We start from the raw sequence: 22,093 nt of genomic DNA, 5'->3' as shown, positions 1-22,093 counted from the left end.
TTGCTTGGGGATACTGGTACCCACGGGAGCAGATGCTAGCTGGTGGAGGAGACTTGGGTATTCCAGTTGGATCAACATAGAAAAACAGAAAGCAAACCTGTGGGACTCCGATATCTATGGAAACAGGAACTCTGAATGCTAATCCCCACTTGTATCCTTGCCTAGCATCCATGTCTCTTAGTATTTCTTTTTGTTTTTTTTTTTGTACAAATCTTATTTCCCACAACATTAGTAATATAAGTTACTTTACCTTGTTTGTCCTTGGTTTCTTCACCTCCAGAATGAAATTTTCAGACTCAATGATGCCTAAGATCTTTCCAGTATTAAAAGTCTCCACTTTTATTTTATTTTATTTATTTTTAACAACTTTATTGAAGTATAATTGCTTTACAATTGTGTGTTAGTTTCTGCTTTATAACAAAGTGAATCAGCTATACATATACATATATCCCCATATCTCTTCCCTCTTGCATCTCTCTCCCTCCCACCTTCCCTATCCCACCCCTCTAGGTGGTCACAAAGCACAGAGCTGACCTTCCTGTGCTATGTGGCTGCTTCTCACTAGCTATCTATTTTACATTTGGTAGTATATATATGTCCATGCCACTCTCTCACTTCTTCCCAGCTTACCCTTCCCCTTCCCATGTCCTCAGGTTCATTCTCTACGTCTGCATCTTTATTCCTGTCCTGCCCCTAGGTTCTTCAGAACCTTCTTATTTTTTAGATTCCATATATATGTGTTAGCATACGGTATTTGTTTTTCTCTTTCTGACTTACTTCACTCTGTATAACAGACTCTAGGTCCATCTGGGTCCACTCACTACAAGTAACTCAATTTTGTTTCTTTTTCTCTAATGATTAGTGATGTTGAGCATCCTTTCATGTGTTTGTTGGCAACCTGTATATCTTCTTTGGAGAAATGTCTCTTTAGTTCTTCTGTCCATTTTGGAATTCGGTTGTTTGTGTTTTTGGTACTGAGCTGCATGAGCTGCTTGTGTATTTTGGAGATTAATCATTTGTCAGTTGCTTCGTTTGCAAATATTTTCTCCCATTCTGAGGGTTGTCTTTGCGACTTGTTTATGTTTTCCTTTGCTGTGCAAAAGCTTTGAAGTTTCATTAGGTCCCATTTGTTTTTTTTGTTGTTGTTTGTCTGTTTTTATTTCCATTTCTCTAGGCAGTGGGTCAAAACGATCTTGCTGTAATTTATGTCATAGAGTTTTCTGCCTATGTTTTCCTCTAAAAGTTTTATAGGCCATACATTTAGGTCTTTAATCCATTTTGAGTTTATTTTTGTGTATGGTGTTAGGGAATGTTCTAATTTCATTCTTTTACATGTAGCTGTCCAGTTTTTCCAGCACCACTTATTGAAGAGGCTGTCTTTTCTCCATTGTATGTTCTGCCTCCTTTATCAAAAATAAGGTGACCATGTGTGCATGGGTTTATATGCCCAGTAGTGGGATTGCTTTATACTATCCTAGTTTCCTATCCTGTTCCATTGATCTATATTTCTGTTTTTGTGCCAGTACCATACTGTCTTGATTACTGTAGCTTTGTAATATAGTTAGAAGACAGGGAGCCTGATTTCTCCAGCTCCGTTTTTCTTTCTCAAGATTGCTTTGGCTGTTCAGGGTCATTTGTGATTCCATACAAATTGTGAAAATTTTTGTTTTAGTTCTGTGAAAAATGCCATTGGTACTTTGATAGGGATTGCATTGAATTTGTAGAGTGTCTTTGGTAGTATAGTCATTTTCACAATGTTGATTCTTCCAATCCAAGAACATGGTAAATCTCTCCATCTGTCTGTATCATCTTCAATTTCTTTCATCAGTGTCTTATAGTTTTCTGCATACAGGTCTTTTGTCTCCTAGGTAGGTTTATTCCTAGGTATTTTATTCTTTTTGTTGCAGTGGTAAATGCAAGTGTTTCCTTAATTTCTCTTTTAGATTTTTCAGCATTAGTGTACACGAATGCAAGAGATTTCTGTGCATTAACTTTGTATCCTGCTACTTTACCAAATTCATTGATTAGTTCTAGTAGTTTTCTGGTGACATCTTTAGGATTCTCTATATAGTATCATGTCATCTGCAAAGAGTAATAGTTTTACTCCTTCTTTTCCAATTTGGATATCTTTATCTTCTGTGATTGCTGTGGCTAAGACTTCCAAAAGTATGTTGAATAATAGTCATGAGAGTGGACAACCTTGTCTTGTTCCTGATCTTAAGGGAAGTGGTTTCAGGTTTTCACCATTGAGAATGATGTTGGCTGTGGGTTTGTCATATATGGCCTTTATTATGTTGAGACAACTTCCCTCCATGCCTACTTTCTGGAGGGTTTTTATCATACATGGGTGTTGAATTTTGTCAAAAACTTTTTCTGCATCTACGGAGATGATCATATGGTTTTTCTCCTTCTGTTTGTTAATATGGTGTATCACATTGATTGATTCGCATATATTGAAGAATCCTTGCATTCCTGGGTCAAAACCCACTTGATCGTGGTGTATGATCCTTTTAATGTGCTGTTGGACTCTGTTTGCTAGTATATTGTTGAGGATTTTTGCATCTCTGTTCATCAGTGATATTGACCTGTAGTTTTCTTTTTTGTGACATCTTTGTCTGGTTCTGGTATCAGAGTGATGGTGGCATCATAGAATGAGTTTGGGAGTGTTCTTCCCTCTTGTATATTTTGGAAGAGTTTGAGCAGGATAAGTGTTGTCTCTTCTCTAAATGTTTGATAGAATTGCCTGTGAAGCCATCTGGTCCTGGGCTTTTTTTTGCTGGAAGATTTTTAATCACCATCTCAATTTCAGTGCTTGTGATTGGTCTGTTTATATTTTCTATTTCTTCCTGGTTCAGTGTGGGAAGGTTGAGCTTTTCTACGAATTTGTCCATTTCTTCCAGGTTGTCCATTTTAGTGGCATACAGTTGCTTGTAGGATTCTCTCATGATCCTTTGGATTTCTGCAGTGTCAGTTGTTACTTTTCCCTTTTCATTTCTAATTCTATTGATTTTCATCTTCTCCCTTTTTTTCTTGATGAGTCTGACTAATGGTTTATCAATTTTGTTTATCTTCTCAAAGAACCAGCTTTTAGTTTTATTGATCTTTGCTATTGTTTCCTTCATTTCTTTTTCATTTATTCCTTATCTGATCTTTATGATTTCTTTCCTTCTTTTAACTTTGGGGTTTTTTGGTCTTCTTCATCTAATTGCTTTAGATGTAATGTTAGGTTGCTTATTTGAGATGTTTCTTGTTTCTTGAGGTAGGATTGTATTGCTATAAACTTCACTCTTAGAACTGCTTTTGCTGCATCCCATAGGTTTGGATTCCTCGTGTTCTCATTGTCATTTGTTTCTAGGTGTTTTTTGATTTCCTCTTTAATTTCTTCAGTGATCTCTTTGTTATTTAGTAGCGTATTGTTTAGCCTCCATGTGTTTGTATTTTTTACAGATATTTTCCTGTAATTGATATCTAGTCTCCTAGCATTGTGGTCGGAAAAGATACTTGATATGATTTCAATTTTCTTAAATTTACCAGGGCTTGATTTGTGACCGAACATATGATCTATCCTGGAGAAAGTTCCATGAGCACTTGAGAAGAAAGTGTATTCTGTTGTTTGGGGATGGAATGTCCTATAAATATCAATTAAATCCATCTCATTTAATGTGTCATTTAAAGCTTGTGTTTCCTTATTTATTTTCATATTTGATGATCTGTCCGTTGGTGAAAGTGGGGTGTTAAAGTCCCCTACTATGATTGTGTTACTGTTGATTTCCCCTTTTATGGCTATTAGCATTTGCCTTATGTATTGAGTTGCTCCTGTGTTGGGTGCATAAATATTTACAATTGTTATATCTTTCTTGGTTGATCCCTTGATCATTATGTAGTGTCCTTCCTTGTCTCTTGTAACATTCTTTATTTTAAAGTCTATTTTGTCTGATATGAGAATTGCTACTCCAGCTTTCTTTTGATTTCCATTTGCATGGAATATCTTTTTCCATCCCCTCACTTTCAGTCTGTATGTTTCCCTAGATCTGAGAAGGGTCTCTGGTAGACAGCATATATACGAGTCTTGTTTTTGTATCCATGTAGCGAGCATGTGTCTTTTGGTTGGATCATTTAATCCATTTATATTTAAGATAGTTATTGATATGTATGTTCCATTTACCATTTTCTTAATTGTTTTCTTTTTTTTTGGTAGGTCTTTTACTTCTTTTGTGTTTCCTGCCTAGAGAAGTTCCTTTAGCATTTGTTGCAGAGCTGGTTTGGTGGTTCTGTACTCTCGTAGCTTTTGCTTGTCTGTAAAGTTTTTAATTTCTCCATCGAATGTGAATGAGATCCTTGCTGGGTAGAGTAATCTTGGTTGTAGGTTTTCCCCTTTCATCCCTTTAAATATGTCATGCCACTCCCTTCTGGCTTGTAGAGTTTCTGCTAAGAAATCAGCTGTTAACCTTATGGAAGTTCCCTTGAATGTTATGTGTCGTTTTTCCCTTGTTGCTTTCAATAATTTTTGTTTGTCTTTAATTTTTGCCCGTTTGATTACTCTGTGTCTCAGTGTGTTTCTCCTTGGGTTTATCCTGTTTGGGACTCTCTGTGCTTCCTGGACTTAGGTGGCTATTTCCTTTCCCATTTTAGGGAAGTTTTGAACTATAATCTCTTCAAATATTTTCTTGGGTCCTTTCCCTCTCTCTTCTCCTTCTGGGATTCCTATAATGCGAATGTTGTTGCGTTTAATGTTGTCCCAGAGGTCTCTTAGTCTGTCTTCATTTCTTTTCATTCTTTTTTGTTTATTCTGTTCCACACCAGTGAATTCCACCATTCTGTCTTCCAGGTCACTTATTTTTTCTTCTGCCTCAGTTATTCTGCTATTGATTCCTCCTACAATAATTCCTTATTGTATTGTTCATCTCTGTTTGTTCTTTAATTCTTCTAGGTCTTTGTTAAACATGTCTTGCTTCTTCTCAATCTTTGCCTCCATTCTTTTTCTGAGGTCCTGGATCATCTTTACTATCATTATTCTCAATTCTTTTTCTGGAAGGTTGCCTATCTCCACTTCATTTATTTGTTTTTTGGGGTTTTATCTTGTTCCTTTATCTGGTACATAGCCTTCTGCCTTTTCATCTTGTCTACCTTTTTGTGAATGTGTTTTTTTTGTTCCACAGGCTGCAGGATTTTAGTTCTTCTTGCTTCTGCTGTCTGCCCTCTGGTGGATGAGTCTATCTAAGATGCTTGTGCAAGTTTCCTGATGGGAGGGACTGGTGGTGGGTAGAGCTGGTTGTTTCTCTGGTGGGGAGAGCTCAGTAAAACTTTAACCCGCTTGCCTGCTGCTGGGTGGGGCTGGGTTCCCTCCGTTTTGGCTGTTTGGCCTGAGGTGACCCAACACTGGAGCCTACCTGGGCTCTTTAGTGGGGCTAATGGCTGATTCTGGGAGGGCTCATGCCAAGGAGTACTTCCCAGGACTTTTGCTGTCAGTGTCCTTGTCCTCAGGGTGAGACACAGCCACCCCATGTCTCTGCAGGAGACCCTCCAACACTAGCAGGTCAGTATGGTTCAGTCCCCAAGGGGTCACTGCTCCTTCTCCTAGGTCCTGATGTGCACACTCCTTTGTGTGTGCCCTCCAAGAGTGGAGTCTGTGTTTCCCACAGTCCTGTTGAAGTCCTGCAATCAAATTCTGCTAGCCTTCAAAGTGTGATTCTCTAGAAATTCCTCCTCCCGTTGCCGGACCCCCTGGTTGGGAAGCCTGATGTGATGCTCAGAACCTTCACTGCAGTGGGTGGACATCTGTGGTATAAGTGTTCTTCAGTTTGTGATTCATCCACCCAGCAGTTATGGGATTTGATTTTATTGTGATTGTGCCCGTCTTACCATCTCATTGTGACCTCTCCTTTGTCTTTTGATGTGGGGTCTGTTTTTTGGTGAGTTCCAGTGTGTTCCTGTCAATGATTGTTCAGCAGTTAATTGTGATTCTGGTGCTCTCACAAGAGGGAGTGAGAACACATCCTTCTACTCAGCCATCTTGAACCAATCTCTGCTTCTAACTTGTTGATGTCAAAGTTCTTCTCCCTGAGAAAGTCAGATGAGGATCTCATGAGCTTATTAAAAAATGTCCAATATAGAAAACAATACAAAAAACAATATAGAAATGTGAGGAATCATCATTTTGTTTTTCTCCTTGTTTGGGATAACTTATTTTTTCACAAAATCTAGCATACTTGAAAAGAAAGACATGATAACACAATTTTTTTTCTACCATATAAAGTTTTGGTAAAAATAATTTCAATAAGTGTTTCTACCATAATTAAATAACACTTCCCTAGTATTGTGGAATATTCAAATTGCTTCAGAATTTTATCTATTATAAATAACAGTTGGAAGAACAGCTTTGTCCAAAATTTTTTTGTTTCTGTATTTCATATTCTTTCCCAATTTATGTATTCTTATTGAGTTAACATGTGACTTCACTGAATAGTTATCTAAAATATTCCTACTTGTCATCCAAGGGGGTTTTCCATTTCTCCTGAAACTTGGACTCATTTTTTCTCTGGACACCACTCGTTTTCTGACCCTAAGTAAGTGAGAGCTCTAGAGAGTTCCCTCATCTGACGGTGTATAGCATCCCCTGTGTACCCATTACTCCATGTGTGCAGAGACACACTCTTTTGCCTCCTGTTTCCATTTTCCAGCTGTACCCTACATGAAGCAGATAGAGAGGGAAGTGCCAGCATTGTTCAAGCATTAAGCATGGCTTGTTGGAGAACACCTATGACTACTGTCCCAGCATGGGGAACCCTGAGGTGTTGTCAAACAATCTTTGGGTAAAGAATGCTTATGACATGGATATTTTAAAACACCAGAATTAAATCCATTTGCTTCTAGAGGAGTGCTGACCAATAGAAGTTTCTGAGATCATGGAAATTTTCTATATCCGTGCTGCCCAATATGGTAGCCACAAGCCACATGTGGTTATTGAACACTTGAAATGTACCTACTGTAACTGAGGAAACTAAAATTTTAAATTTAATTTACTTTAGATTAATTTAAACATAGTAGTCACATGGGGTTAGTTAGTGGCTTTTGTATGGGGCAGCCCATGACTAGAGAGTCAACTCAGAAGTGTGTAGACATCTAAACTGGTCTTTCCCTTACCTCTTTCTTTCCAGGGAATTTCTAGTATCGATGGACCTCAGGGAGAAACGGGAAATGTTGGCCCTCAGGTAGGTATAGCCATTTGTGGGATGTATTTCATCTGCTTTTGTGGAGGATAGAGGTATGATGGGGTGAAAACTGGCTTGTTTCCTTCTGTAAGGTCTCTGCTTCCCTTCTCTCCTTAGGGTTCAAGAGGAAGATGAGGTCTGCCAGGGCTAAAGGTCAGTGCTTTCTGAGAAGAGTGGCTTCTTGTTCCACATATATGGCTACTTTATATAAGTTCTCTCATATAAAGGGGAGTGTTGGTTGGGTTGTTGGAGGCTGCATGATCCCTGGGAAATTTCTATGGAGACCTTTTCCATGAAGAAGGAGAAGTCTGTATGGTTCTTCTCTGCTCCCTCTCCAACCTGCTATAATATTTCATTTAGATGGAAAATAAGCTAACATCTTAAAGAATTGCTTTTACCTCTGAAATAATGATTTTTCCATTTAAAGAAGTGGGACTTCCTGTGGATGCATAACGGGATCTCATAGTCACTAAATAAAGGTAAAAAATTGAACTTTTACTATTTCCAAAGAAGGAATGGTGTGATTTCAGGGTAGAATGGGATATCTCTGTGGGGGAATCATATTTTACTGAGCATTTACCTAGCACCAGTCACTGCACTAGACCTTTATTTATATGACCTCATGTAAACCTTTCTGCAACCCCAGGAGTTATGAGCATCATTAGTTAATTTTTAGGGCTAAGAGAGGAAATAGAGGTTTAGCAAAGTGAAGTTAGTTGTTAGAGGCTACATAGCTTTGGATTCAAATCCAAAGATTAGGAAACTCTTCAAAATTTTTGTACAAAATGAGAGTTAAATTTGTTATGTAGATTCCTTTCTAACATATTCTGGTCGTGCTCTGCTGGTATTTTTTTCTAGCATTCTCATGATTTAGAGATGGAGGAAAAGTCAGAGACTGATTTATGTCATTTCTGAGCCTGGGAATGAGTGCGTGTGTATGTGGCTTCAAACCAAACATGTTGGAAAGCATAGCTATTGAGAAATCCCAAGTCTCACAAATCCAAACAAATTCTGTTGACACCAAGTAAAATCTTAATCTGTCTCATAAAATGTTAAGATTGAAATAAATTCTTAAATAGACCATTTCTTGTGCTTTGAATTCAGTTTTATAGCACTTGTGACATAAATAATGTCTTGAACTATCATTTTAGCCTATTGTTTTTAGCCCCCCAAAAGGCAGAAAGAAATAGTCTACGAGTTGACTAGGCTAAGTTTTAGGGAAATTCAGTGACTCTACGCAGTGGAAGGAATTTCCTACTTTTAAATTATTTAATACTTTTGCAATGCTATGTGCAGTTTATCTAAATAGCCATTGACAGTGGGTCCTCTGCTCACCTGGGTCTTGGTTACTTTTGGTTCCCTAAACTGAACTCCATCTCCTGTGTTTTTCCTTTTTATTTAATTGAAACCAGAGCTGAACCTGTGGTAAATTTAAAGTCAAATTGCACTTGCAAGCGTATAATGAAAAACGTTTCCCTGCCCATTTTTTCCCAGGTCTTCAGGCGCACTTATTTTCATCTCTTGGGGCTGTTCCTTCTGGTATTATTGCCATTTTTCTAAAGAACATACTTACTTGGCTATTTCTTGGTTTTCAGTTTTAGATGTTTTTCTATTGATTTCTTCCAGTGGGAGATAAAGATTTTTCTTAACCTGTCCATCTCCTCCATATGCTTCCCCCCAACTCTTATTTTCTCCACTTTTGTTCAAATCAATTCATTATTCAGATGTTGACTGATAAATAGCAGTTACAGCTATCTAACTGTGATATTCCTTGAGTCACCCTCTCTCCCCATTTGTTTTGTGTTCTGTGTGCCTATTACTAGTTAATCATAAAGCTCTTTGACACAACTGATAACCTCCCAATATACTCAAACATGTGAGGTTTATTTTTCTTAGATTCCTCCTTCCTGGGCCATCTGTCCTCCTCCTCTCATCCAGGCTGATGTCTCTTTGGGCCTCTGCACTGTTGTCTTCTGGGGACAGCTTTGGGAACAGCAACCTCTCATTTTGGGAGCAAAGTGTGTGCACACTGCCATCTTTAATAGAAAACCTCTCCCATTAATACCTTGTCATCTTGATGAATCCCTATAGTTTTGGCTCTTTTTCAACAATCCCTATAGTTCTTTACTCTTTTATCTATTCAAGCTTTGATTTTTTAGTAAGAGATAAAATTCATAACTATTTGCAGACTCCAGGGTGAACTGGGTTTATATAACAAGCCAATGGTTTGCTAGTTAACCCAGTGTTGGAGCAGTGATCATATAGACTGATTTATGTTTTGAGGCTATAACTTGCTAAAGAGCAGCCAATACTGTTGGAAGAATATAGCTTACAGAGGTGCTGAACTCCAAACTACAACATTCCTTTGACCTTGGGAAAATATGGCTTGTTATTGTCTATAAAATTAGATATGTTGGCTTTTGCAAGATGCATAATAAAATGAAATTCTAACTAATATTTTATTTATGGAAAAGATTGTACTATGGCAAATAAATCAATGCATAGATTGTTTTGTCAATAAGGGAAAATTTTAATTTGTTAATTATGATAAAGTTAAGAATATCATTACCTTTTAAAATGTCCACTAACTCACCACTGTCCTGCAATTATTTTTATGTTTGTGTGTTTCCTTTACTTGCATAGATAATAAGGGGTTATTATAATGAATACAGTATTTTATATCTGATTTTCTGTGTTTCCAAATCTTCCTATTATCACTTTAAAACATTATATCTTACTCTGCTGAAGAAAAATGACTTACTAAACTACTTTTATGTTGAACATTTAGGTATTTCTATTTTTTTAGATGTCATGGTCAGTGATGTAAAGAAAAGCTGTATTACAAGGTTTTTGTTTTGTTCTTGCTTTTGCTTCGCTGACAATTTCCTTAATATAAAAGTACAGGCATGGATAAATTAGGAGTTTGGGATTAACATATACACACTACTATATACAAAATAGATAACCAACAAGGACCTACTGTATAGCACAGAGAACTATATTTGATATCTTGTAATAACCTATAAAGGAAAAGAACATGAAAAAGAATATAAATATGTGTGTGTGTATATATATATATAAATATAAATGTATATACACCTGAAACTAACACAAGATTGTAAATTAACTATACTTCAATTTTTAAAAAGTTAAAAAAAATATAGGCATGGAGTTACAATAAAAGAGTCTGACCTTTGCTGTATAGAGCCATATTGTTTTCCGAAGTGTTGCACCATGAATGTCACTAATGTGATGTGCACATTAAACAACATTTCACAACCTGTTTCAAAATTTCTAGCTACATGCATTTTAAGACTTGATTCACATTTATAAATCTAGATATCAACTCTTGAAGAACAGAATGATTTAACCATAATGATTAATAGAAGTGCTTCTTATTTATCTGAATGGTCTAAAAAACTTAAGAAGCACTAGTATTTGATCCACAAATTGACTAATACTTAGTTTAGGATTTCTTCTCCTTGCAAATCTATGAATAATCAGTAACCTAGTCAACATGTGAGCAACATGAGAAAGAAGGCAGCATCATTCACAGAGTGGGTATTACCCTCAATTTTAGAAAACACATCTCCTCTGTAGAAATGAAGATATTTGAGGGAGAAATTAAATCAGTTACCGGATGAATCAGTTTAACAGCTCACCCCTTGCCTAGAAAACTAGCTTAATGCTGTAAGAATCTGTAGGGTTTTAAAGCCAGCTTTCTGCTATTTCTTTGTGTGCTTTTTGTGCTTTTGTTCCAAAATGTCACAGTTGTCGCTGTGCTCAACATTCTGAGTTTCCTCACATGGAATAAGCATCCTTAACACCAGCAAGCATTTAGCCCATGTCCCTTAAAAGGAGTGGATGCGCTTTTAGGAACCAGTTATTATGTAAAATGGGAGTTTGGGTTGTTTAAACAAAGTATTTTTGCTTCCACCACTAGCTTAGATATTGGAAGGAGACTGGGAAAGACAGTAAAAATGTGGTTTTGCATTTTCCTAACCAAATAAGTGGGAACCACACCCCAACCCCCGCAATTTCCTTTCCAACTCTGATCCTAAGGGGACTGAACGCAGACACGCAGATCTTTTTTGCCTTTCTCTTATGGCTTTCAAGTGACATCTTGCAGGGAAAGTTGCCTTCAATAGGGACACTGAAGGTGCCTAGCGAACTCACTAAGTTTTATTCGTTTTGACAGGGTGTGCGTGGAGAATCTGGTGAACGGGGTTACAAAGGAGAACTTGGGTATCCAGGCTCACAGATTGTATCAGGGAACTTATTTTTAGTGCTGAAGACTACTTGTTTGAATTTTTAACTTAAATTATTTGATAGGGATTTAACATGTATCAGAATGGTCTAGGATGCCTCCCTCCCAGGGCATCCCAAAGAAAATTGTATAGCCTCTCTTCTGGGCAGGTTAAACCCTGGTAGCTAATATTTTTTGAGCAATTACTATGTCCTATGTATGACCCTTAGCACTTGTATTAGCTCATTCAATCCTTCAATGGGGAGGTTTTATCATCCCCATTTTACAGGGGAGAAATGGAGTGGGGATGGAGAAGTTAGGTAAATTGGCCAAGCTCACATAGCTTTGTAGGTGATAGACATGGGATTCAAACTCAGGCAGTCTAGTTATAAAATCTATGCTCTTAACTACTGCCTCTGAAGCTGTGTATGCAAATTACTCAAATAGTGTTTAATTCATTAAAATTGTATTCAATTTGGCAGGAAAAATCAGCAAAGTGTTTATTGAGTGTCAGGTATACAGAGGGCACTTTGCAAATATGCCTGGGTCATACATACCATTAAGGCAAGGGTCTTGCCCTGAAGGAGTTCAGTCCAGTGGGGCATTGCAAGCTATTGATAATAACCAGAAATTAAACCTCCAACCAGTTCTTCTGTAATCTTCTAAGCATAACCCAAATATGTCATTCTGTAAACCCTTCTGGAACAATTTCTGCATCTTTATTTTGAAAGCCAAATTGTTTCCAAGGATCCTCAAAGGAGAACTTTAAAACAAAAGATTTTACTAACACATTGAATCATTCTCCACAATTTTGAAATTCCTATGAGTGTCAGATTGTCATTGAGAAGGTTTCTGCTGTTTTTTCTACTTGACAAAAGTACTAAAGAATGAAGTGGGTTATCAAGTGTTATTAGAAATTGTACTTATTTTATGATAGAAGATAGTATCTGAATCTAGGGGGAAACAACTGAGAGATATTTTTGGCTTTCCTTTTGATCACTGGCTTAATTCAAATGTGGGCACCCCCCCTGCCCCTCACCGTTGTTATGTCCTGAACTTCTTTAAGTTCACTTTATTATACAGCTCAATGTAAGGGGAGCAACCATGAGTAAGATAATCCATAAAAACTCCTCTTGATTCTCACCTTCCCACTGGGGTGTGGGTATGATGGTCTGTTTAAACAGATAATTACAATACCTCACCCAGGAGTATAGAAGCCAGGATCAATGCTTCTAATAGAAAGAATTTCTCAGAAAAGCTGGAGAAAAATTAAAGTGTCAAAAATCGATAAAGTCAAATAGATTGGGGAGAAAATGAACAGCTCCTCAGCAATGTACCCAGTGAGATTAGGCCACTTAGATGTGTTTGGGTTCTTGGTAATATCAGAATGCAAACGCTTGTCCTTAGTCCTTGTGTGGATAAGGGAAAGGTTGATTTTTCAAAGGAGATCAGTATCCCAGCAGCTCCTCTCATTTCCCTTTTAGGATGTAAAATTAGTTGGGTGAATTAAAATATAAAAGCAAGTTTCAAACTTTAGTGTCCATCAGCTTCAACTGGAGAGGTGCTTAAAAATATAGATACATCCTGCTTCAGATGGAGGGAGTTTGGAGCGAGTGAGTTGGGGTGCTTCGGAGGGCAGAGGCTGCTTGATTCAAGTGTGATACATGGGATAGTGATGGGCCAGAGTACCTTAATTTGTACTTCCATTAGCATCCAAGATAATTTTGTGGTTCTGTGGAAAATAAATAGCTCTATAAAAATTGGTTGAATTTTAATTTCATCTGTGGACCAGAGACCAAGAGGAAGGCGAGGACCACCAGGAATTTCTTGAGAAAAAGGCTTACTGGGTGCTCAGGTAGGTTTGACAAAGTAACAGCTCAATACAGCTGCTCATTACCAATGGTCAGTTCATAGTCCTGCATGTCCCTGGACAAATAACGTAAAGCTACACTGTTTGTTCTAGAATCTGTGGGTATCAGGAATTTCTAGAAATAGCTAATTCGAGGCAGTAGACATTGATCACCAGCTATGTACCCCTTCTTCTCTAAGTATATTGTTGGAATATAGTGATGAATGAGATTGGTTTGAGCCACAGGGGTGTGTAACACATGCTCATACTTACTTATAGTGAAAGAAAAAAATAGTAGTATCAAAGGGCCATAAATGACTGATTTATTCCTTACAAACATATAAGGAAGCATTGCTTAAAATTATCCCAGTTTTGTAGAGGAGAAAACTGAGGCTCAAAGGGATCAAATAACTTTTCATCTGGATAGTAGGTGGCTGAACTGGCTTGGGTCTTTCTAGTGCCTGTTTAGTGCCTCCCTCACTCGCTATCCCGTGGTTCATAGAAGGGTCAGATCAGGCTGAGGCAATCAGGTCAGATCAGGCAATCAGGAGTGGCTTCCTACAGAAGGAGCATTTGAGATAGCTTTAAAAACCCAAGCAGCATAATTTAAGCCAGGGATTAGTGTATCTGGAGATTCAGAATGGCCTAAGCCATCTCTCTCTTGGTTGGGAAAAGTCAAGCCCCATAACTGACCGTATCATTTTCACTCTCATTCGATCATATTTTCTATTTGGAGTGGATAAAAGTCCAGGCTTTTGTCTTCCCAGTGTCTTAATCAGATGGTATTTTTCCCTCTAGTAGACAGGTAATTCCTCCAATTCTTGGTATGTGGAGGATGTGGCCTCTTGCACAGAACACCTTACTGCCCTACCTCAAACCCCAACTCAGAGGTTAAATGTGTCTATTATGCACTTTGGAGGATAAAATTAATTGTATCAAACATTAGAGATGATTTGGGTCATGGTCTTATTACAGGAGAATCCTGGGCCTCCAGGGCCAAATGGTTCAAAAGGAAAAGATGGACCAAGAGGAATGAAGGTAAATGTCAGAAAAAAACACACTTCCTAGATTGCAACTTGGAATCTTTTATATGAATATCTCCTTATATGATCATTTCCAACATGAGTGTCTGATGTGCTGGGTAATGATATATATATATATATAAAAAATATATAAATATGTATATAAATATATATATATTTATAAGTACTCTGAGATAATAGAGACTTGACATGGCTTTGGATTTTTTTTTTATAAGTACTCTGTGATAATAGAGACTTGACATGGCTTTGGATTTTTTTTTGGGGGGGGCTGCATTGGGTCTTTGTTGCTGCCCACGGGCTTTCTCTAGCCTGTGCGGGCTTCTCGTTGCAGTGGCTTCTCTTGTTGTGGAGCACGGGCTGTAGGCGCACGGGCTTCAGTAGTTGCAGCATGCGGGCTCAGTATTTGCGGTGCGTGGGCTCAGTATTCGTGGCTGGGAGCTCTAGAGTGCAGGCTCGGTAGTTGTGGCACATGAGCTTAGTTGTTCCACGGCATGTGGGGCCTTCTAGGACCAGGGATCCAACCCGTGTCCCCCACACTGGCAGGTGGATTCTTAACCACTGTGCCAGCAGGGAAGTCCCTTGGTGGTGATATTGACTGTCCATTATCTTGTAGCTGGATAGATGTATACAGAGAAGGAAAGATATTTAGACAGACATATAGAAAGATGGATGGTTAGATGGACACATATATTAGTAGACAAAGATACATCAATAGATAGATAAACATATAGACTCAGCACAAATATAGTTTCATACACTTACACCTAGAAAAAGCCATAGTAATATAAAATTCTTTAACTCGTGCTGCATACCTGGTTTGTTAATTTTCAGTACCAAAATCTTCACTATATTTGTTAGTTACCTGTATTTAACAAAGTCTAGAGGAAGATATTGACCTTAGACTGTAGGATGATGCCAAGAGGACTTGAAAGGAGTATAAAACCTCTAAGGAAAATGACATAAAATTGCATGAACTCATAGCAGAAAATTAATTTAATTTTTACTTTTTATTTTAAAAGGGAGAGCTTGGTGATGCAGGAGAAAGAGGACCGCCGGGTCTACAAGGACCAAGGGGGAAACTTGTAAGTCTAGTTTCTCTGTTTTGGACTCCTGATCAAATTTCTTGTTATTTGTTGTTGTTCCACACAAAATTCTAACATTCTTGATGAATATTTGGGGTCACAAATATGACATGATCATCAGTAGAGCTGTTGTGAATCTACATAGTTCAAAGACTCCCAAACTCCTTATATCAATAAAGAATCCAAAGGTGTCTCAGGATTTATTTTGCCTTCTGACATGTTGTTGAAGAGGGAAGTTCCAAAGAGACTCTTCTGTTTGACAAAGATATTTTACAAGCATTTGAGTCTTTAGGAATACAGAGATGTTCAATGACACTTTTTTTTTCCCAAAAAAACAAGTAAGACAGCCAATCAGAGTTGCAAACATTTAAGGGTCTGTGTTTGATTATTCAGAGCACAACAATAATCTTTGGAGACCAGGGATGATCTGCAGGGCTGTGCATTTTTACCTTAGTCATCACTCTGAACATGAGAGCAAGTTAGTTATTTCATGACTATTTTCAATTCATTACCTCACTGGAATTAGCTTTATAATACAGAGTAATGCTGTCTTTCCAACTCATGTTTCTGAGATTTCTTTCATCAACAGCAGGAAGGACCTGCAGCTGTTTTGCACTCCGCACTGAACTTGCAGTTATTAGCAAGGAGAGGAAACAAAAACAGGACTAAGAAGCTTAAATGTGGAAAGGAAAAAAAATAGGATTACTATCAAATGCATCTACACTCAAATCAGATGATGAAGTTAACACTGTTTAGCTTTAAAATATCTTGACTTAAAATAACACAAAGCTTGTGCCTGCTGACCTCTCTCTGGGACAGAAAAAGCTGGGGAGCAATGCCTTTCTTGAAGGTATCACATCAGAGGGGGAATCTCCAAAATATACAGTTTGGGCCTCTGGAGTTGAAGATGCTGGAGGCCCTGCATGTCCTTAAGCAGAGAGAAGCTGGTGTAACAGCAATTGAACCTCATTTGCATCCTTTTTCCCCCTTAGTAATTTATTTCTGGCAATTTTTTTTTACCTTCCTTTTTATTTTCTAATATTTCAAACTTTCCTCCTTAGGTCATAGCCATGATTCTTGTGGCTTAAAATTAAAAAAAAAAAAAAAACTTTTCCTCAGCTGATCTACTTGATTTAGGCACAGTCTTTGTCCATTCAGCAAAGAACAACTAAAAGGTTCTGAATTCACTCTTTATTACAGGATGCTCACTGTCTACATGTACAGATGCTAAGATCCCAGTAGCATCGTCCACATTTTCATAGCGACCATCATCATCAACACCATGTCAAATTCCACCACCACCACCTCCAACAACATCACCATCACCATGACCACTACTACCATGAATCACCACCCCTCTACCACTACCGTCACCACCACCATTACACTCCTCTGCCAACATCACCAATACTCCAGCCACCACCAGCAGCAGAATAATGGCCACTTATCAAGTATTTTCTCTGTGCCTGGCATCATGCTAAGTGCTTTCCATGCACAATTCCACTTAATCTTTCCAAAAACCATGCTTTGTAGATGATATTATTATCCCCATTTAAAAGATGAGGAGGCTGAATCTTATAGAGGCTGAGTAACTTGGCCAAGGTCACTCATAGAACCAGTGGAAGTGGCATAAAAATTCAAGTCTGTCTGGGTTTATATCATATGCACGACATTGTCTCTATCCCAGTCTTTCCCCCCACCCCCCAGATTTCTCTTTATCCTTAGAGATTTAGCAATTCTGGAACTTCTTCCATTGTTATTTTATCCTACAAAGAAAGCAAGGTTAGCCCAGGGGGAACTTTGTACAGTGACTTGGCTTCCTACAACCAAGGTAGCATCTTGCTGAGGTCAGAATCTTGCTGAAAAGAGGGTTAAAAATTAACATACACACACACACACACACACACACACACAAACTTATCTCATAGTCTTATAAAGTTTTATCTCATAGTCTTTTAAAATTTTAAACCCTTATCCGCTCCTTAGCCTATGAAGGTAGTCTAGTGTTTATCCTGTAAAGGTAGGGTAAACCTCCACCAAACCCCTGCAACCCTCCACCAAGCTCCTTCTGCTTTCTCTACCTCCTTGCACCTGCTGATTTGTCCAAGAGTTCGGATAATATATATTTTTTTTTTTTTTTTGCGGTATGCGGGCGTCTCACTGTTGTGGCCTCTTCCGTTGTGGAGCACAGGCTCCGGACGCACAGGCTCAGCGGCCATGGCTCACGGGCCCAGCCGCTCTGCGGCATGTGGGATCTTCCCGGACCGGGGCATGAACCTGCGTCCCCTGAATCGGCAGGCGGACTCTCAACCACTGCGCCACCAGGCAAGCCCTAGTTTGGATAATATTATTGACCGAGTGTTGATGTGGATGACTCTACAATTCATTGTGTATCATTTTCTTAGGGTCTTTCTAGGCCAGATGGATAGGGACGTCCAGGAAGAAAAGGAACAAAGGTGAGGGTTACCTTACAGATTTTTCTCAACTAAAGACTGTAGTTTTTATTTTATTTCACTAGAATAAGTGTTATTACCCAAGTGGTATGCCAGGAATGATTTCTACATGTTGTTTATGACATATTGTAGCTACCAGAGTTCCAGCTTTAAAAAATAAAAGCTGGGTTTGTTACTCCCTTATTGAAAAACCAAATTCCTTACCTCATCATCCACCTGTGCCAGATGGCCCCACCCCAGCTCTAGGCATGCCAGACCCTGTCCCAACTCCTTGCCTTTGCGAACGCTCTTGCCTCTATTTGGGATGTTCTTCCCCATCTCCCTCTTTTGGACGATTTTTACTCCTTTTCTTAAACCAAGTCAAATATCAGCTTCTCCTTGTGGATGCCCTATTGGGCTTCCCCAGACAGAAATTGTTGTGCTATGCTCTGTGTTCCTAAAGCCCATTGTTCATATTTCTACAGTAGCCTTTCCCATCTAGGTTGTATTATAATTTATCCCTGTGTCTACTTCCAGTTTGTGAACTTGACAGCAGGCTTGCATATTATTCATTTAAATATTTCTTAAGTATTTAATTAATTAATTTATTTAAATTAATTTATTTTTAAAAATTGCCATTGTGTTAGTTTCAGGTATATAGCAAAATGAGATATATATATAAATCTTTTTCAGATTCTTTTCCATTATAGGTTATTACAAGTTTTGGAGTACAGTACACTGTGCTATACAGTAGGTCTTTTTTAGTTATCTATTTTATATAAAGTAGTGTGCATAGGTTACTCCCAAACTCCTAATTTATCCCTCCCAAACTTTCCCTTTTGGTAAGTTTGTTTTCTATGTCTGTGAGTCTATTTCTGTAAATAAGTTCATTTGTATCATTTTTCAAGACATTTTATTCATTTTTGTATTGCTGGAATAAAACCTGGCAGAGAGTAGGTGTTCAATAAGTATATTTGAATATTTCCATTCCTATAAGAAGCTGGTATTTTAACATGTAGTTCATGGGTCACTGACAGAGGTTCTGAAGCATGGAAGCCACGTGAAGCTTGCTGAATGAATCAAATGTCATTAGCTACAGTTATTCTTCAGTCTACAAGTTACATTTATTGCCTCACAAACTAGGAGATCACTGGAATGTGTAGTGATGCTCAGCTACTGAACAGGACTCTGGGCTGACTTGTCTCAATTCTCTTGTTTCCCTTATGGCTGCAGGATGGCACCACTGTCATTTTATCAAGCAGGAAAGGACCCCAAACACAGTAAGCTCTTGGTAAATATCTGTGGAATGATGGGACAATGGGGTGATCATCTAGATCAGTGATCATCTAGCTTAGCCTTGTCTATTTACAGATAAGAACATGGAGACTCAGAGAAGTGAAGTAACCTGCCTATGGTCACACAGCTAGAGACAGAGCTGAGTGTAGAATCTAGCCACTGGAGCCCCATCCTGGCAAATTAAGTCTTTCTTCTTTAGGAGAGAGTTTGTATGGCAGGGAATTCTGGGTAGAATTCAAACGGGCACATTTTGAGCCACATACCAGCTGTGAGCTAAGCACAAGGGCAGTCTGTGCTCACTGTGATAGAGTTAACACTGTGGAACACAGAGAGTCAGTCTACATTTGCATGATTTTTTTCCTGGCAACACATCATGGTCTCCCTCATGGCCCTACTGCTGCTTAGCCGACAACGTTTTCCTAGTCAGTTCACTCTTCTTCCCTCCAAGTTGACTATTTTATACCCTCTCCTCTCCCCTCAAACCTCCAAGACTTGCTTTCTCTTCTACATTTTCAGCAGACGACTGTGCTTCCTATTTCATTAATTAAATAGAATCATTGAGAAGAAAACTGCTACATACATCCACCACAATGGAGGCCACCTGCTTGCCTCTGTGATTACATGTCCTGCCTTCCTTCCACTGCACTGGATGAGAGTCAGTGCCCTTATGTGTCTGTATGCCTCATCTCTCCTCTTGTGGACTGGATTCCATTCTCTTTTTGCTTCCTTAAAGCTCTAGCTCTTGCAAGGGTCGCCTTTTTCTTCTGTATCATCAAATTTTCTTCCCTCACCATAGACCATTCCCAGCAGTATACAAAGAGGTGGGAATATCTTCCATCTGAAAACAAAACAAAACACCCCTCATTTAATTACATACTCCCATCACCCCATTTCTCTCTGATAAAACTCTTTGAAGGAGTAGACTGTACCAGTGGTTCTCAATAAGGGATGATTTTACCCTCCAGGGGACATTTGGCAGTATCTAGAGATGTGCTGTTTGTCACAACTGGGGCAAGAGGAGAGAGACCTTCAAGATGGCAGAAGAGTAAGACGTGGAGATCACCTTCCTCCCCACAAATACAACAGAAATACATATACATGTGGAACAACTCCTACAGAACACCTACTGAATGCTGGCAGAAGACCTGAGACTTCCCAAAAGGCAATAAACTCCCCACGTACCTGGGTAGGGCAAAAGAAAAAAGAAAAAATAGAGACAAAAGGATAGGGATGGGACCTACACCTCCGGGAGGGAGCTGTGAAGGAGGAAATGTTTCCACACACTAAGATGCCCTTTCACTGGCAGAGACGGGGGGTGGCGAGGGGAAGCTTTGGAGCCACAGAAGAGAGCACAGCAACAGGGGTGCAGAGGGCAAAGCAGAGAGATTCCCGCACAGAGGATCGGTTCTGACCAGCACTCACCAACCGGAGAGGCTTGTCTGCTCACCCGTCGGGGCGGGCGGGGGCTGGGAGCTGAGGCTCGGGCTTGAGAGATCAGAACCGAGGGAGAGGACTGGGGTTGGCTGTGCGGACACACCCTGAAGGGGGCTAGTGCGCCACAGCAAGCTGGGAGGGAGTCCGGAAAAAAGTCTGGAACTGCTGAAGAGGCAAGAGACCATTGTTTCAGGGTGAATGAGGAGAGGGGATTCAGAGAACCACCTAAACAAGCTCCACAGACAGGGGTGAGCCGCAGCTATCAGCGTGGACCACAGAGACGGGCATGAAATGCTAAGGTCAAGAAGCCTGTGTGCAAGCACAGGTCACTATCCACACCTCCTCTCCCAGGAACCTGTGCAGCCCGCCACTGCCAGGGTCCCGAGATCCAGGGACAACTTCCCCAAGAGAACACATGGTGTGCCTCAGGCTGTTGCAACGTCATGCCGGCCTCTGCCACTGCAGGCTCCCCCCGCATTCCGTACCCCTCCCTCCCCCTGACCTGAGAGAGCCAGACCCCCTAATCAGCTGCTCCTTTAACCCCTTACTGTCTGAGCGAAGAACAGATGCCCTCAGGCAACCTAAACAAAGAGGCAGAGACAAATCCAAAGCTGAACCCCAGGATCTGTGGGAACAAAGAAGAGAAAGAGAAATCTCTCCCAGCAGCCTCAGGAGCAGTGGATTAAATCTCCACAATCAACTTGATGTACCCTGCATCTGTAGAATACCTGAAGAGACAACGAATCATCCCAAACTTGAGGCGGTGGACTTTGGGAGCAACAATATATTTTTTCCTTTTCTCTTTTTGTGAGTGTGTATGTGTATGCTTCTTTGTGTGGTTTTGTCTGTACAGCTTTTTTTACCATTTGTCCTAGGGTTCTGCCTGTCCATTTTTTTTTTAGTATATTTTTTAGCACTTATCATTGGTGGATTTATATTTTGGTTTGGTTGCTCTCTTCTTTCTTTCTTTTTTATTACTTTTTAAGTTTTTTATTTTTAAAAATTATTTTTTATTTGAATACCCTTTTTATTTTATTTTATTTTATTTTATTTTTCTGAGACTTTCTTTTTTCCTCCCTTTTCTTCTGAGCTGTGTGGCTCACAGGGTCTTGGGGCTCCAGCTGGCTGTCAGGCCTGTGCCTCTGAGGTGGAAGAGCTGAGTAAAGGGTATTGGTCCACCAGAGACCTCCAGGCTCCACATAATATCAAATAGTGAAAGTTCTCCCAAAGATCTCCATCTCAATGCTAAGACCCAGCTCCACTCAAAAACCAGCAAGCTACAGTGCTGGACACCCTATGCCAAACAACGAGGAAGACAGGAACACAACCACAACGATTAGCAGAGAGGATGCCTAAAATCATACTAAGGTCACAGACACCCCAAAACACACCACAGGATGTGGTCCTGCCCACCAGAAAGACAAGATCCAGCCTCATCCACCAGAACACAGGCACCAGTCCCCTCCACCAGGAAGACAACACAACCCACTGCAACAACCT

The 22,093-nt window shown here is 39.4% G+C and overlaps 1 protein-coding gene across 1 annotated transcript in view; it reads left to right on the top strand.

Moving 5' to 3' along the window:
• LOC138414068 (collagen alpha-4(VI) chain-like) overlaps positions 1 to 22,093 on the top strand; it is a 62,858-nt gene that overhangs the window by 1,974 nt on the left and 38,791 nt on the right. Inside the window, 7 exon segments of the mRNA XM_069540655.1 lie at positions 7,158 to 7,211; positions 7,329 to 7,364; positions 11,410 to 11,475; positions 13,250 to 13,312; positions 14,282 to 14,344; positions 15,369 to 15,431; positions 17,837 to 17,887. Coding sequence (XP_069396756.1) covers positions 7,158 to 7,211; positions 7,329 to 7,364; positions 11,410 to 11,475; positions 13,250 to 13,312; positions 14,282 to 14,344; positions 15,369 to 15,431; positions 17,837 to 17,887 — 396 coding nt within the window.

Source organism: Delphinus delphis, chromosome 4 (genome assembly GCF_949987515.2).
Source record: "Delphinus delphis chromosome 4, mDelDel1.2, whole genome shotgun sequence".
Classification (NCBI taxonomy): Eukaryota; Metazoa; Chordata; class Mammalia; order Artiodactyla; family Delphinidae; genus Delphinus; species Delphinus delphis.
The sequence above is the reverse complement of the archived record's forward strand: the minus strand, read 5'-3'. Positions and strand labels throughout refer to the sequence as shown.